Source organism: Aspergillus japonicus (genome assembly GCF_003184785.1).
Source record: "Aspergillus japonicus CBS 114.51 unplaced genomic scaffold BO86scaffold_40, whole genome shotgun sequence".
Classification (NCBI taxonomy): domain Eukaryota; kingdom Fungi; phylum Ascomycota; class Eurotiomycetes; order Eurotiales; family Aspergillaceae; genus Aspergillus; species Aspergillus japonicus.
In genome coordinates, this window is record NW_020291677.1 from 134,450 (window position 1) to 149,920 (window position 15,471).

At 59.3% G+C, this 15,471-nt stretch overlaps 6 protein-coding genes across 6 annotated transcripts; 3 read left to right on the forward strand and 3 right to left on the reverse strand.

The window, feature by feature from the left end:
- Nucleotides 1–244: 244 nt before the first annotated feature.
- Nucleotides 245–2,038, reverse strand: BO86DRAFT_435243 (MFS transporter; the record flags this gene model as incomplete). Its single annotated transcript, XM_025675944.1, has 5 exons — nt 245–1,521; nt 1,579–1,638; nt 1,700–1,757; nt 1,824–1,844; nt 1,913–2,038. The coding sequence occupies 5 exons, from the start codon at nt 2,036–2,038 to the stop codon at nt 374–376; spliced, it is 1,413 nt and encodes a 470-aa protein (XP_025525810.1). The 3' UTR covers nt 245–373.
- A 343-nt stretch (nt 2,039–2,381) lies between these two features.
- Nucleotides 2,382–3,540, reverse strand: BO86DRAFT_435245 (Clavaminate synthase-like protein; the record flags this gene model as incomplete). Its single annotated transcript, XM_025675945.1, has 2 exons — nt 2,382–3,257; nt 3,340–3,540. The coding sequence occupies 2 exons, from the start codon at nt 3,538–3,540 to the stop codon at nt 2,382–2,384; spliced, it is 1,077 nt and encodes a 358-aa protein (XP_025525811.1).
- A 576-nt stretch (nt 3,541–4,116) lies between these two features.
- On the forward strand, nt 4,117–8,716 carry nrps9 (putative nonribosomal peptide synthase). The gene has a single exon (XM_025670079.1). It carries the CDS (start codon nt 4,578–4,580, stop codon nt 8,496–8,498), a length of 3,921 nt encoding a protein of 1,306 aa, XP_025525812.1. The 5' UTR covers nt 4,117–4,577; the 3' UTR covers nt 8,499–8,716.
- Nucleotides 8,717–9,742: 1,026 nt separating this feature from the next.
- BO86DRAFT_420459 (uncharacterized protein) lies at nt 9,743–11,124 on the forward strand (the record flags this gene model as incomplete). The annotated part of the gene is made up of 6 exons (XM_025675205.1): nt 9,743–9,775; nt 9,842–10,103; nt 10,158–10,592; nt 10,652–10,758; nt 10,817–10,916; nt 10,982–11,124. The coding sequence occupies 6 exons, from the start codon at nt 9,743–9,745 to the stop codon at nt 11,122–11,124; spliced, it is 1,080 nt and encodes a 359-aa protein (XP_025525813.1).
- A 1,078-nt stretch (nt 11,125–12,202) lies between these two features.
- BO86DRAFT_411274 (uncharacterized protein) lies at nt 12,203–12,952 on the forward strand (the record flags this gene model as incomplete). The annotated part of the gene is made up of 1 exon (XM_025674572.1): nt 12,203–12,952. One exon carries the CDS (start codon nt 12,203–12,205, stop codon nt 12,950–12,952), a length of 750 nt encoding a protein of 249 aa, XP_025525814.1.
- Nucleotides 12,953–13,278: 326 nt separating this feature from the next.
- BO86DRAFT_365919 (AATF family protein) lies at nt 13,279–15,440 on the reverse strand. The gene is made up of 3 exons (XM_025670080.1): nt 15,313–15,440; nt 15,120–15,222; nt 13,279–15,021 (listed from the first exon to the last, which is right to left on the reverse strand). The coding sequence occupies exons 1-3, from the start codon at nt 15,368–15,370 to the stop codon at nt 13,398–13,400; spliced, it is 1,785 nt and encodes a 594-aa protein (XP_025525815.1). The 5' UTR covers nt 15,371–15,440; the 3' UTR covers nt 13,279–13,397.
- Nucleotides 15,441–15,471: the final 31 nt, after the last annotated feature.

The window sequence follows — 15,471 nt, forward strand, 5'->3', positions numbered from 1 at the left end:
CACCCTTACGCACAGATCAGGAATGCTCAGGCATGTGAGGTGGCAACCGCTGCCTTCCGTTCAGCTCATGGACCTGAGACAACAGCAAAATTTAACGGAGCGATATGCTCCCGATCCACGCCCAGACCCTTACTTTACATTTTGATGTTTAAATTGCGAACGGAAAGCATGGATCAGGTCTGTATGAAGGAATAATTACAAGGTTGGCCCCGGACAGCATGTGGATGAATGCATTGAGTCCCAAAAGCAAGGGCACAAGCAAGACACCCTGCCTGTCACTCATTTACCACGATGCGGCGAAGACTATACCCATAGACGAACACGGTGGGTGAACTCGTACAGCATGAATGAGACATGGTGAACCCCATCCAGATCAAAAAGACTTCCTGCATGGCACAACGCCCCCGAACCAGAACAGTACAGGGAAGGCCGAAACCCCAGTCAGCAAGCCCAACACCCCCGTCATCGTGGCCCAGCCTGTACTCTGGCGAATGTATCCCGCCAGCAAAGGGCCGGCAACGGAGCCAGCCGCGTAGGCGGAGTTGGCCAAGCCGTACGCCAGCCCCATCGCCCCTTGAGTGCCAAAGGTCGACGACGGTGCCTCTTGCTCCTTCTCAGCCGCGGCATACGAATTCTCGGCTAAGACCAAGGGGAACAAGAGACTCACGCACACTCCCAGCAGGAAGAGCAGGGCGCAAAGGAGAACCTTGCGCGCCAGATCATTGTCGGACACCAGACGGAGAAGGACGGCCGGGGGCACACTTAGTAGCAACGCTCCGCCGGCCAGAAGCCGTCGATGCTTGGGGCATCGGTCGTTGATCCACCCGACCAGCGGGCCCAGAAGGCTGGGCACGAGGAACGGGATGAAGATCAGCCCCTGCGCGGTCTGGGCCCATCCGTACGCGTCCTGGACGAACAGCGGCAAGGCACTGTCGAACGCGGAGATGATGATCGAGATCACGACACACGTCCAGAGGACGACCAGGATCCGCGGCGAGGAGAGCAGTCTCCAGACGCCGTGCAGACCGGTGTGCGATTGCAACGCTGGCGGTGCAGCAGGTTCGGGGTCATCCTCGTGTCGAGCGGCCAGTTCCAGCGGGGAAGGTCCCCGGTCCAAACCGCGAGTGCGCTCGGGGGCATGCGTCCTCTCAATGATCAACAGCCGAAGTGCCAGGTCGATTCCGATCAGGACAAACGCCACGATGAAGACAGCGTAGTACCCGGCGTGTTCATAGACCGCACCGCCGATGAGCGGGCCAACGAGGTTCCCGATGGTCATGCCCATGCTCATATACCCCATGGCGTGGCCCAGCTGCTCCTCCGGGACCGTGTCCACCAGCAATGCGCACGAGACGGTCCAGACGATGGCGGCGGCGGCCCCCTGGAGGAGGCGACCGGCGATCCAAAAGCCAATGCGGTTCCCCGCGCAGAGCAGAGCAGTCCCCGCGCCCAGCGTCAGCACGCCGGCCACCATGGGCCACCACCGTGATCGGATGCGGTCCGAGATGTAGCCGCTCAGGGCTGGAAGGGGCGGCGGTGTTAGCATCGGTGTTGGATCTCTGGTCGCGGCGTACTCACGTGCAGAAGAGAATTGAGCAGCGCCGTAGAGCGCGATCAGGATCGAGGTCCATCTTTGCTCTGTGCTTGTGGGACGAGGGTTAGCGACACGAAGGATCAGACGGCTAGAGGGGATCATCACCATCATTTCTGGATACCCCGAGTCGATCATTGAGCGCAGTAGGAACCACCGGTACAATCTAGAGCGGCTTAGCTACGGGACTGACTGCGCTGCCCGGATGAATTGGAAGTTCTAGCAAGCATACCAGTCCATACAAAAAGCTATCCTGTTGACGTTTTGTCAGCCTTTGTAAGGATTGCATCTCCGAGGTTTACGGAGGGGCCGCATACGTACGGTAAAGACCGCGTAAGATGCCACAAACGTGATGAACGAGACAGAGGATCTCAAGTGGAAGAGCACAGGACGTCTTTGCCTGGGGATACAGTCGAGCTGCGAGTGGCTCACTGTCGCGCTGGCCATTGGAGTTCACAGCCAGCTATTACAGTTGGCAACAAGCCGTCGAGGTCAGGAGCCGGGGAAGTTTCCCGTGCTTTAGTTAACTATTGATGGCCAGCATATGGAGCATATGGACGAGACTGTTTTGAGCAAAGAGCATTAAACTAATGTGCCCACGCCCACCCCTTGCTTGATTGAAATGAGCAATTTGCAGACTATGGACGGGAGGGCCATCGCCGCATGCCATGCACCGTGCTGATCGCTACTCGCCCGCACGAGCCCTAATTCGAAAAGGTAAAGCAATTCCCCAACTGCAGACCCCTACCTCAAAAAAAAAAAAAAAAACCATTTACACCACGGTCCCAATTTAGCCCTGGTGATACTCCGCGGCCACCCGTTTGGTCAGCCACTCATAGGAAGTCACCGGCTTCTCCTGGTCCCAGTCGGCCATACTGGGCCTCCATTTCCCCGGCACGTCACAGCCCGGCAAGGTCTCGATCATGACCTCGGGGTCCACCGCCCCGGTATACGCGATCGAGTAGCGATCGAACACCAGCTTGCCCTTGTCCGACCGGGCCCCCAGCGTCTCCTCGCGCGGCCCCACGACCTGATGCAAGGCGCTCTTCCACCGCCCATTCGACTGACGCTCCAGCATGTCCCCGACATTGACGACGATCGTGCCGGGCTTGGGCGCCACCGGCCGGAAGACGGCGCCGTCGTGCACCTCCAGCCCGCCCACATGGTCCTGGAAGACGAGGGTCAGGCCGCCGTAGTCGGTGTGCGCGTTCAGGCGGCGCGCTTCTTGGCCCGCGGGGGCGGTGGCTGTGGCCGAGGCCGACTGCAGCACCATCTGCGGATAGTGGAGGAAGCTGATATGCCCGAACCGCTGGCTCTGCATGCGGCACAGCGTGTCCGTCTCGATGGCCAGGATGTCGCACAGCGCGCGCCGCAGCGCCGCCTCGACCTCGTTGCACGCGTCCCAGAACCGCGCGTAGAAGGCGCGGAACCCCGGGAACAGGGGCTCCGGCAGCCACCGGTTCTTCGGGTCGGCCGGGTTGCCGACCTCGAGCGTCTCCTTGTGGTCCGGCGACGCGATGCGGTGCGCCTCGACGGCCGCCTCGTCGAACACCAGCTGGCTGATGTGGCCCACGCCGTACTCGGCGTAGCCGAGGTGGTCTTCGAGGGCGTCGCTGGCGGGCCGCGGGATGAGGTTCTTGGTGGCGGCGTCGAGGTGGAAGAAGCGCTTGGAGTGGAGAGGTTGGTCAGTTTTGGATGTTTAGATGGGGTGCAGGGCCACTTATCCATTTCAGGGCGTTGTCGTAGACTTCCTCGGGCATGCCGTGGTTGGCCAAGTAGATGAAGCCGTAGGTTTGCAGGGCGTGGTCGAGTTGTACCAGCGCTTCGCGTCGTTCGGCGGCGGACCCCCGGAGCTTGGAGCAGTCTAGTGTGATCATGTCTGCGGCCTCGTTGCTGGACGCGGAGGCTGCTAGCTGCGGGTCATGGTGGGAGGATCCGATTGAGCCCATGGTGATGGTGGTGGTGGTTTGGAAGAAGAGACGAAGCAGATCGGTTTTCTCCTGTTGTGTGGTGCGTGCAGTTGCGGGGGGCTGGCTGGGTATCAGGTGCGTTGAGCTTTATATGATGAAACCGCGGGGGACAAGCTGACAGTATTCCGTGGCAAGACCACGACAGGATGAACGCAATGAACTGGACTGTACAGTACAGTGCAAGGATGAGGCCCTCTTTCGCAACGAGGGCACACTCGCACGATTTGTCTTTCGATGACAATGCGAGTGCATCGTGTGGATTACGTGCAGGACGCGCGCTACACCGCTGGTGTAGCTGAGCGCTGCGGGATGAGTTGAGTTATATTGGCTGCATGCACTGTCGATCAGCAGGATCTGGCACAGCAGCCCCACGCACGAATCAATTATTCTTGCAGTCGACCCAAGCAGTTACCAATTCCCCAGAGCAATCGTGGTCTGTTCTTTCTCTCACTCATTAGTCTACCCTCCGTGGCTACGAATTTCACAACGCTCAGCACTTGATATGCAGCCACATATGAATATTGCCTTTTGCATAGCCTGTAATACATGTACAGTCTGCACCTGATCTTCTTCCTTTATTCGCTTCCACCAGTTGAGCGCGGGGAACTGGAAAATTTGTGGGTATCTCTCGGAGTGCCCTTTTACAGGTCCGATGTCCCTTCTCGATCCTAGCATCGACCTGGCTGGACTCCGCTGCAAAGAGGCATCCGCCACTCAAACAATGGTGAAAATGAGAGGCAGGCCAATCTGTACGGACTTCAAATCGGCTCCGAACCCTTGCCTGTTGGTGCAGCGAGTCACTGCAGAAGACTTTCTTCAAGCTCTAAAGGAATGTGAGACGATTGCTCAGGGCTGTAAGAAGCCATGTGACAGTCGGCTGCGGAGGGTTTGATCCCGGACGTCGACCCAACAGGGCATACTGTCTCGCATATAAGTAGTCGCCATTGGATCAATATCGCTGCAAGCCTGCTATACACCCCCAAGCGACTACTTCCAGTCTGCACCACACCAGCAGAATGGCCAGTCCAAACATAGGAGGCAGGTTCATGGAGTTCGAAGGCGTGAGGTTTCCGCCGTTGCCGTCCGACTCCTACAGCCCTTCGCTCGATGGCCAAGTCACGAAGTGGATCCCCCATGATATCTCCCAGGAGGAGCTACCCACCTGCCTATGTTTGAGCTGGGCTTTTGTGCTGTCTCTCTATACAACCTCGTCAGATGTGCTGTTTGGCGTGCTCGATGACACACAGGGTCAAGGCAAGGGCGCGAATGCCCTCGTTCCTTGCCACCTGAACCTGGACTCGGTCGACACCGTCCACGCTGGCTGTGCGATGGTCAACCAGTACTGGCAGATCAGTCGCCATTTCGAGCAGATGGGGCTGGACAATCTGCGCACGAGCAGCGCCGAGGCGACTCGTCTCTGTGACTTCCGCCACGTCTTGGTCATGCGTCCGATGGCTGGCCTCGACGAGCCGAGTAGTTCCAGACTGTCTGTTTCATTGAGTTCCCAGTATCCACTGGTCCTAATATGCGGCCTGGATCGCGAAGGTGTGACGGTCCATGTGCATTTCGACTCCACGGTCCTCTCTCCCGAGGTATTCGAGTCAGTTCTGCACACCTTCTCGCACACTCTGGCACAAGTCACTTCCACGGCCAACCTCGACACACGTTGGACGGACATTCAAACCAGTAACCCCGATGATCTCAAGAAGAGTCTCCATTGGAACACGCAGAGCAGCACTGAAACAAGCCGTGAATGTGTTCACCATCGGATCGAACGCCATGCCACCGAGCGGCCCCTGGCACCCGCTATCTGCGCGTGGGACGGAGACTTCTCATACGGCGAGCTTGACCAGAGCGCGTCTTACCTTGCCCATCAACTCTTCCATGCCGGGCTCACATCCGAAGGCCTCGTCTTTATTCTGTCGGAAAAGTCCAAGTGGACGCCCGTCGCCATCCATGCCGTCCTCAAGGCCGGAGGGGCTTTCTCGTTGATGGATCCCTCGCAGCCGACTCACCGGCTTGCCACGCTCTCCGACCTCGCGTGCCCTCATCTGATCCTGACCTCCAAGCAGCAGTACGCCAAGGCCTGTTTCCTCGGACCTGAAGTGATGATCATCGAGGAGATGAGCGCCGAACCTCCCGCCAAGGACCCAGAGATGCCGCGCGGGCGGGAACGGGTAAGGGTTGAGAGCCATCACATGCTCCATGTGGGCTTCACCTCCGGGTCGACAGGCACCCCCAAGGGCGTCGTCACCGACCACGCCGCCTTGACCAGCGGAGAGTCCGTCGCCGGGCTCGACAGCTCGTCCCGCGTGCTGCAGTCGACATCGTACTCCTTCAGCGCCTGCATGTGGGAGCACCTGGTGGCCTTGACCTACGGCGCCTGCCTGTGCATCCCGGCCGAGGACGAGCTGCAGAATGACATCGAAGGGGCCATCCACCGTCTCGGCGTCACCTGGGCGATGATCACCCCATCCGTGGCGCGGGTGCTCGAGCCCACCAAGGTGCCCAGCATCCAGACCATGTTCCTGGTGGGCGAAGCGATCGGCCGGTTGGAAGTTGGGAAGTGGGCGCATCAGGTCGCCCTGCACTCCATGTACGCGCAGTCCGAGTGTGGGAGCCCAATCATCACGAAGCGGATCCTCGAGCCCCGGGACCTGTCAACGGTGGGATCGCCCGGCGCAGCGATCGGGTGGATCGTCGATGCGCAAGACCACAATCGCCTGATGCCGCTGGGCGCCGAGGGGGAGCTGGTGCTGCACGGGCCGTGTCTGGCTCGGGGCTATCTCCACAACCCCGAGCAGACGGACGCCACCTTCATCACGTCCCCGGCCTGGACGAGGCAGGTCGGCTGTGCATCCACCACGCGGTTCTTGAAGACGGGGGATCTCTTTTCGCGCAGCCCCGTGGACGGGTCTTACCAGTTCCGCGGCCGCAAGGGGGGCAAGGTCAAGGTCCGGGGCCAGAGAATCGAACTGGCCGAGATCGAGTACCACCTGCGCGCCCAGTTTCCGGAGGCCTCCCATGTCGTGGCGGAGCTCGTGCGGCCCCGCGACGCGGACTCGCAGTATGGCATGCTCGTGGCCGTCATCCCCGTGGCGTCTGCGCGCCCGAATGGCGGAAATGCTGCTGCTCACTGCCAGCTCCTGCCCCCGGACACAGCGTTCCTGGCCCGCGCACGACGGGCGTTAGACCAGATGAGCGAGGTGCTGCCGTCCTACATGATCCCAACCTCCTTCATCCCCGTGGCCAGTCTGCCGCGCACCGCGTCCGGGAAGATGCACCGCCGCCTCTTGATCGAGACCATCTCCCAGCTCTCTCGCAAGGAGATCCTAGCGTATATGACAGTCTCCAAGCTGTATCGCCCTCCGAGCACAGAGAGGGAAGCACTCTTGCAGTCCGTTCTGGTCAAGACACTGTCCCTCGCCGCGGAAGATGTCGGGATGGACGAGTCATTTCTCAGCTTGGGGGGTGACTCGCTGTCCGCGCGGCAGCTGGTAACCCTGGCGCGTGGCGAGGGACTCAGCCTCACGGTTATAGACTGTCTTCAGCAACCCAGTCTCAGCTCCCTCGCCGAATGCGCGAAGACCAGTCACCCAGAGCCTGTCGACCATACCCCGGCAATCCAGGCGGACCCCTTCAGCTCGCTGCGCCACGACTTCTTCCACAATCTTCCCCCCGATCTAACCGCCGACATGATCGAAGACATAGCTCCGGTCCGCGAGACGCAGCTCTTTCTCGTGCAGTATCAGATACTCGACTACCTTCAGATCCGGATGACGGGTCCGCTGGACCCCGTGCGACTGCGCAGGGCGTGCGAAGACCTGGTGCAGAGCCACCCGATTCTGCGCACGATCTTCCTCCCCTTCCAGACCGAGCACGTCCAGGTCATCCTGCGAGCGGTCGACGTGCCGTGGCGTGTCGTGAGCCCGCCCGCCGCTGGCCACGACGCCGACCTCTGGGCGCACGCCGTCTGCGCCGAAGACCGCAGCACGCCGACGCCGCTCAGCGGACCATTCCTCAAGTTCATTCTGCTGCAGGATGCCTCCCTGCAGCAACACACGCTGATCATCCGCATCAGCCACGCGCAATTCGACGGCCTCTGCCTAGACACGCTGCTGGGCGACCTCGCCCAGCTCTACCGCGAGAGAAGCAGCCCGCTCAACATCCAAACCACCTACGCGGACTTTGTGCGCAAGTGCGCCACGCTGCGCACGCCGCCGGCCCTGCAATTCTGGCAGACCCTCCTCGCCGACGCCACCCCGACCGCACTCCCGCTCACCCCGTCCACCGCGCCCCAGGAGGCGGCGTGCATCGTCGCCACGCAGGACATCCCGACGGCGCTACCGCCGCCGGCCGGCACGACCTGGGCGACGGTCGTGAAAGCAGCGTGGGCGCAGGTACTCCGCGAGCGGACGCACCAGGCGGACGTGATTTTCTGCCAGATGGTCAACTGCCGGTTCGTGGACGTGCCGGCGCCGGAGCGCATCGTGGGGCCGTGCCTGAACCCGGTGCCCGTGCGCGTGCGCGCCCCGCCGACCTGGACGGTGCGCGATCTCCTGCAGGCCGTCCAGGACCAACATGTCGCCTCGCTGGAGCACCAGACGCTCGAGTGGGGCGACATCGTGGCCCACTGCACGCCGTGGCCGCGCGACACCGAGATCGACTCGATCGTGCTGCACGAGAACATCGACGCCAGCCCCGTCACCACCGCTGAGGGGCACGCCGTCTGGCGGCTCAAGGCCCACAGCGTGGATAACCCGCCCGAGCGCACCATCTACCTCTACACGTATCCGCAGCCGGATTCGCTGTACGCCGTGCTCGTGCTGTCCAGTGCGGTGGGCTGTCAGGCGGAGGCGCAGCGGCTGGTGCGGCGGTTCGGTGAGGTGGTGGGGCTATTTGTACATCGGCCGGGGGCGATGCTCTCTGCGCTGTGAGTTCTAGTTAGAGATTAAGAGGGGAAGGGGGTCTATACATCTAGAGCTTGGATTGGTGTATGACGGTCTCCTATGATTATCTGCATGGATGATGGCGGATTCTCTTGTCTTCGCTCCAGATCTAAGATACGTACGTATATACGTAGTGTTCTCATGCAGTCTTTTGGCCAGACCAGTTCGGAGTAGATCCTTCTTCCTCTGTTGGTAATATGTGGTAGACATCATTCTATCTGCCTTCCTGAGCCCTAAAGAGCCCCCTCACTATGGACAATGCGGGGAAAATCGGGGATTTATACGGGGTGAAGGCACTACTCCCAAATTGGACTAGTATCATTCATTGCCTTTTGACATTCATTGACAATTGGCTATTGTTTCCTCCTCCTCTTCCTCCTCAATCCAGCCTGATTCACAAACGCAATGTCTCCCGCATCCAGACGTAGAAGAAGTCGTCTAATCACCGGCTGGTAATTTCTTGACCTTTAACCCAAGGCACGAGAAGGATTAAGCTCATCAGCTAACAATTCGCCTTAGTCAACGCTGCAGGGGTATGTTCATCTTCTAGGCTCTTAATGTCCTTTGAATACTGGTCAGATATAGTCTTATGACATTCCCATTGCAGCCCGGCACTTGAAGTGTGAGTCCATACACGCACACAATAGCAGCTCTTATCCTTGACAATCCATCAGGCGACACCAATCTGCCCTCCTGTGCACATTGTCAGCGAGCAGGCGTCGATTGTAAACGAGGCTTCAACGTCCGCTTTCGAAGAGGGCTAGATCTGCCTACGGATAGCGCGACTGCTTTTCCCGGGCAAGATCTGTGGCCGGACTTGATGGGTCCCGGTAAAGTTCCCTCCCGACTTGGAAGATCTGTTCTCATGGCCGTTGATAGTCGAGTTCCTGGATGAGACGCAGGCCATCCAGCGACTATATGAGGTGGGTCAGTCACCGCAGCTCTTGGACGATGATTGTCGGTTCGTGTGGTCGCCGTGTGATCTATCGTCGAGCCCTTTCACCGACGATCTGAGCCCAGGTCATCCCGCTGGGTCTACGTTAAATGGCCACCGCTCAGTCTGCGTGAGCGCCGCCCAGAGCAGTCACGATAGTGGGCCGGTGGCCGTGAGAGAGCGGGATTCTGTTCGGCCCATCATCGGTCCTTCAGGAGACCGAAGCACAGACAGTCCGCCAAGCATCATTCAGCCAAAGACGCATCAACCGACATTCAGCGCGCGGGAAGCTATCTTGATGCGTAACTTTGTCGAGAACATGGCGTTATGGGTGGGTCCGGTGGGAACTTCAAGCCTCTTCCCCAACGGTTGCTGATGCTCGGCGGACCATGCACAGGCCGATATCACTGATCCCGATCGGCATTTCGAGACCGATGTGCCGGTAAAAGCGGTTCAGGAGCCGGCTTTGCGCTCGGCGATCTTCGCCTTCTCCTCCCGACACATCGACCGACAGCGCAGAGTCGATGCGTCCGAGGGTCTACAGTACCACAACCACTGCCTGCAACTTCTGATTCCGGCCCTGTCCGGCTCGAGCACAGACATCACGGATGTCGTCCTTGCAACGGTTGCGATTCTCCGACAGCACGAAGAAATGGAGCGTATGATCAACAACCCCGTGACGTGTTGTGCGAGGCTGAGCTGACAGATTCCAGCTGACGACAATCAATTCCATTTGACGGGTACAGCGCGCATCCTAAACACAATATCGTCCTTCGGCTCATCGGGAGGGCTGGGCGAGGCAGCGGCCTGGCTCTGTCTCCGTGAAGATATATACATCTCGCTCATCGCGCAAAAGCCGCTGCGGACGAATCTCGAGAGCTTCCACCGGTCCACTGTCTTTGTGAGGAATGACGACTTTGCATGGGCCAGTCGGATGGTCTTTCTGCTGGCGAAAGTCCTCAGTTGTGCGTTCAATCCTGGTGGTCACGAGCCATCTGGAGATCCTAGCGGGCTGCAGGGATTGGCACAGGAAGTGGAGGCCTGGAACAATGCAAAGCCTGCGTCTTTCGACGCGATACGCTCCGTACCACGCGGGAAGGATGTGCAGCAGCGATTGCCCGAGATCTGGATGTTGCTGCCTGTCCACGGTGAGGGCAAACCAACAGTGCTGGATGCGATATCAGCTAACGCAGTCCACACGCTGTAGTTGTCGGGGCACAGTACTATCACATCGCCAAGATCGTTCTGGCCGTCACCACTTGCCCCAGTCCCGCGCTGGTTGCTCAGAACTTCCAAGTTTCCAGACACATCGAGGTTCGTGGATCTCCGCAAAGCCTGCCTTTGGGATTCCGTGCTCACGATGCACGCGCAGAAAGTAGTCAGGCACCACCTCTTCATGGTCCTCGGCTTGGCCAAGTCCAACCCCAAAGCGGAGAATACGCTGTTCACTGCGCGTCATAGTCTTGTGGCATGTGAGTGCTATGATCCGCAAACCGTTGAGGGGAATGTTGATCACCCGCATGACTGACATATCCAGGGGGTTGGGTCATTCGACGGCGAGAGGATCAGGAAGCTGCCGAGGCTCTTTTACGTGACATGGAAACGAGGACTGGCTGGGCTGTCACGCAAGCGATTCAGGCTTTACGGGAGCAGTGGGCCGACGATGATTCGGACTGCTAACACCAGATTTCGGATTTGCGGAGACGGTGTTTTGCAAACGAACATGACGTGACGAACGCCATTGAATTATGATTAGGAGAACATGTTCACACTCATGGTACGCCTTTTGTTTCACCGGCTCGGGAAAAGGGCGGTCACGGGGATGGGCATCTCAATATGTGGAGATCAACAGGGCACCGCAGATTGTTTCAACCCGATCAGAGGGGCGTTCTTCCTCCCATTCGCTCCGAGCTCATGCAAAGTCAAAGCCAGCCCAAAGCTTATCAAGCTGCGGCGCTTCCAGGAGGTTTTGCCATGACATTTCGCCGATTGCGGAGCAAATGCTCCGTCAGGACCAGGTTCCGCGACATTGGCGGAAGTCCTCCTACCGATAGCTCATGTCATCGCCTCCGTGAGAGATCTTGGTTTCTATCTTGCAAATGGCCTCCTATGGGTTCATCAAGGCAATGGAGTTGGGTCTTATGCACAACGGCATTCCTTTCGATTTCAGGGTCCTGTTCTAGCGGTGAACGGCTCTTTGACAGCAACCCCCGATGAAATCATCCTATAATAATAGAATCAGAATGCGCTAATATCCTTGCATGCGTCTCCAGCCTGGAATGAGTTGTAAGGATCTGCACGACGCAAAGGATCGATCAACGTCCTGGATCGACTCTGATAGGGTCTGAGCGAGCCGAGAATTGGACCCTGCGTTCCATCATCCATCTCAGGCTCACAAACCGGCTGTCCTGAGCCATGACGTCCCATCCACGTGGTACCATAAATGAGCGCAACTTTATACATGAAACGCCTGATGTCCCAGCCGAGTGACCTTGACCTCTCACGCCTTCTATAGCATTTCTTTTCTGTCTTGACAACGTTGCCGGCCAAGGCGTTGCTCCAGTCGGTCGGGTTATCTGCAGTGTCGGTCTCGCGCAGCAGCCCACGCATGTGAAAACAAAGCCTTGTTCAAGATAGGACCTCTCACTTGCTCAGCATAACAGCTGCTCACCGTGTTTCCCTGATTCAGCGACCGGGGTAAACCTACTTTCTCCGTCACGCTTGTGAGACCAAGCCGGACTTCTTTTTCGACAGCCCGATGCCGTTCTTTCGCAAGCAAAAACGAGGAGGACCATCCACTCCACCATCGCTGCCTGATCACCAGGCCAGCAAGCCTTCAAAGACGGGCAGCCACTCGATCCGTGCCCTGTTCACCGGCAAAAAGCCCAGGCCTGCCGCCCATCCTCATCCCACCTCTCCAACGCTACCCAACGGCAGCGAAACAAGTACCACCACCCCCAAACCTCAGGGACCATTCTCAGTCTCCTTCCACCCCAAGCCCCAACCCACCCTCTGCTGGCAGAACATCGATCCCCCGGACAATCTACTGGTGTCTCTAGACGAGAAAGCCCTCGAACAGCAATTCCTGTTACACCGACCCCGACCCCGAGCCACCGCGATGATCGACACCAGCCGAACCACCTCGCCCACGTACACGTCCCCGAAGGCAGCAGCAGCAGCAGCAGCAGCAGCAGCAGCAGCCACTCTCCTCCCCGGCTACAACGACGTGAGCGGCTCCGTCATCGTCGACTGGAACGGGTATCCGCATTTCCTCTCGCCGCAGGAGGAAGTCGACCGAAAACTCCAGCTGGAAGCTGCGGTGCAGGAGCGGATGCTGGGGTTGCCGCGGCGGACGGAATTCGCCTGGGAGCGGCCCGGTACCCAGCAGCAGGGTTGTGGTGGGCATTATGCGCCCCCGAGGTATACGCCGGCGGGCGCGAAGTCGGGTTCGCGGTCTTCGTGTGAGAGTACGAGTAGTAGTGGTAGTGGGTCGTCTGGTCGAAGGTGATGGGGGTGGGATTGGGGTTCGGGATAAGCGGACGACGGCTTCACGGGCACGCACTCACTCCACGGATGCATGATTTCGGATCCGCGGCTGGTGATGCGCTAGCGGGCAAGGAAGGCCACTTTTCCTCGACTCGGGTTGTCGTGCCCCGTGAGACTCGGCTTGCAGGTTTATGATCGATGACTTTATGACAGCGTGGAACGAGATATGCGCGATGGATGGATGATGAAGAATAAGAGGAACCAGAAGAATGGTGATGCTGATACTGGGTACGGATTACGATGATGCTGGTGATGATGATGACGATGATAATGATGATAATGTTAGGCCGGGTTGTGGCGAAACGGAGGCTTTTGTTGATTTGCAATCCAATGCGATATATACAGTACATCCTTTTTTGAATGGCAACCTCTAAATAAGAATCGAGTATCTATGCTAGAGCACAAGGCTAGTTCCGGAAGAGTCTCAAGCCACCCTCCTCACGATCGACATCGCTATCCTCACCAGCCGCATCCACATCCTCGTCCTCGTCCTCCTCGCGTAGCATACCGCTGGCCGTGTTCCCCAGCAGCGAAGCGAAGAACTCCTCGCGCGCGTGGCGGGTCCACGCCCCGCGGTCCTCGGGCGCCATGAAGTTCTGCAGCTTCTCGTGGATCTCGAACTTCATCTTACGGCCCTTGGAGGCGCGGGTGTCGACGTCGCGTTTGACCTTGTCCTTGCGCATCCCAGTGACCGGGTGCACGGCCGACAGCCGCGAGGGCAGCTGCAGGTGCAGGGTGTCGAGGCCGTTGGTGATGGCGTCCGAGGAGGACATGCGCTGCTCGACCAGCTCGCGCAGCAGCGTCTGGTAGAAGACGGTGTCGTCGTAGAGGGGCTCCGCCGGCTCGTCGGGCTGCTCCGCCGCTTTGGTGGTGGTGGTGGTGGTCGACTTAGCGGCAGGGGCAGTGCGGGCGCGCTTCACGGCGCGAAGCCCGGCCGCCGTCTCGGTGGCGACCTGCGCGTCCAGCACGGTGGAGATCGTCTGCGAGGCCGTCGAGGCCGATAGCAGCTTGCCCCGGGCGTTGGCGGTGGTCGCCGCGGTCGCGCCGCGCACCTTCTGGGACCACTTGTCCAGCACCGCGCGCCGGTGCGCCAGCGACTCGGCCTCGAGGGCCGTCATGCGCTTCCAGAGCGAGGCGGACGAGGTGGCCGGCGTGACGGGCGCCGGGCGCTTGCGTTTCTTGCTGTCGTCATCCCCCTGCTGCTGCTTGTGGTGCGCGTCCGCCAGAGCGAGGCGCAGATCCTCGAGCGTGGACCACAGCGCCAGGGCGGCGGATTCGGCGGACTTGATGGCTTCGCCGTCCAGAGGCTCGGGGACGGCGTCGACGTCGGCGGCATCGTCGGAGGTGTTCTTCTCGTCGGGGGTGGATGAGTGTTGCTGGGCCGCCAGGGAGAGCTGGTTGATGGCGGTGAGGCCCTTCTGGAGCTTGATGCGTGTGTTGAGGAGGGCGTCGAAGGTGGCGCGCTGCTGCTTCACGGCCTTCCCCTTGGCGGCGTCAGCTTTGGCGGCCTGCGAGATGGTCGCGGCGATGGTCTTCTGGTCCGAGGCCATCAGTTTGCGGAGCTCCTCGCGGTCGTCGGTCTTCCCGGTGCGGCGGGGTTCGTCGTCGGAGGCGTCGGAGTCGTCATCCTCGTCCTCATCCTCATCGTCCTCGTCAGCTGGGAGATCATCCTCATCCTCCTCTTCGTCGTCCTCGTCCTCGTCCTCGTCCTCGAAACCGTCCATCTCATCCGACTCATCGGTATCCATGTCGTCAAAGCTGACCTCCTTGGCTTTCTTTCCTTCACGCTTGGCGGGTTGGGGAGTCTCCTCCTCGCTTTCGTCGTCGTCGGAGATATCCTCCGCGTCCTCGTCGCTGCCTAGCTCCTCATCGTCATCCTCGTCGTCCTCGTCGTCCTCGTCTTCCTCATCGCTGGACCGGGCCGCGAACGGATCGTCATCGCTGTCGGCCTCGAGCGCCTGTCTGCTAACCTTCGAGCCGGCGTACTGTTTCCCCAAGGCGACGGGATCCTGTTTGCGAAGCTTTCCCTTGCTGGGACCAGTTAGCGCCGACCTCAATCAACCCAGCGACCACGACAAACGACCATCCCAGACAATCCACAGCACACCTTTGGGGGAAGATAAACCTACCCAACAGCCTGATAGTGCTCTCGACCCGCATCAGCATCCACAGCCTTCCCTCCCTCCTCATCACTCGACTGAACCCCGCGATCGAGATCCTCGGGATCGAAATCTGCAATTGGGCGCAAAAGAGACAAAGTCAGTCAGTTAGTCAACACCACACAAGACAGAAACCCCCCCCCTAGAAAAAGAAAAAACAAACCTCTAGGAGTAGGATCCTCCAGCTCCGCGAGCTGTTGCGCAAGTGACTTGGGAGCCATAACGTACAGACACGAATTACAACAACGGCCAAAAGTTGCTGTATTGGTTTTGTTTCCGCGTCGACTTTTTTTTTTCTTGTTCTGCCCGCAAAATTTCGGGA

Excerpts from the sequence above, each read along its gene's own strand:
- BO86DRAFT_365919 (XM_025670080.1), bottom strand. The coding sequence starts at position 15,370 with ATGGCTCCCAAGTCACTTGCGCAACAGCTCGCGGAGCTGGAGGATCCT. Across the intron at positions 15,223-15,312 it reads GGAGGATCCTACTCCTAGAG|ATTTCGATCCCGAGGATCTC; the intron begins GTTTGTTTTTTC and ends GCCCAATTGCAG. Across the intron at positions 15,022-15,119 it reads GAGCACTATCAGGCTGTTGG|CAAGGGAAAGCTTCGCAAAC; the intron begins GTAGGTTTATCT and ends AACTGGTCCCAG.
- nrps9 (XM_025670079.1), top strand. The coding sequence starts at position 4,578 with ATGGCCAGTCCAAACATAGGAGGCAGGTTCATGGAGTTCGAAGGCGTG.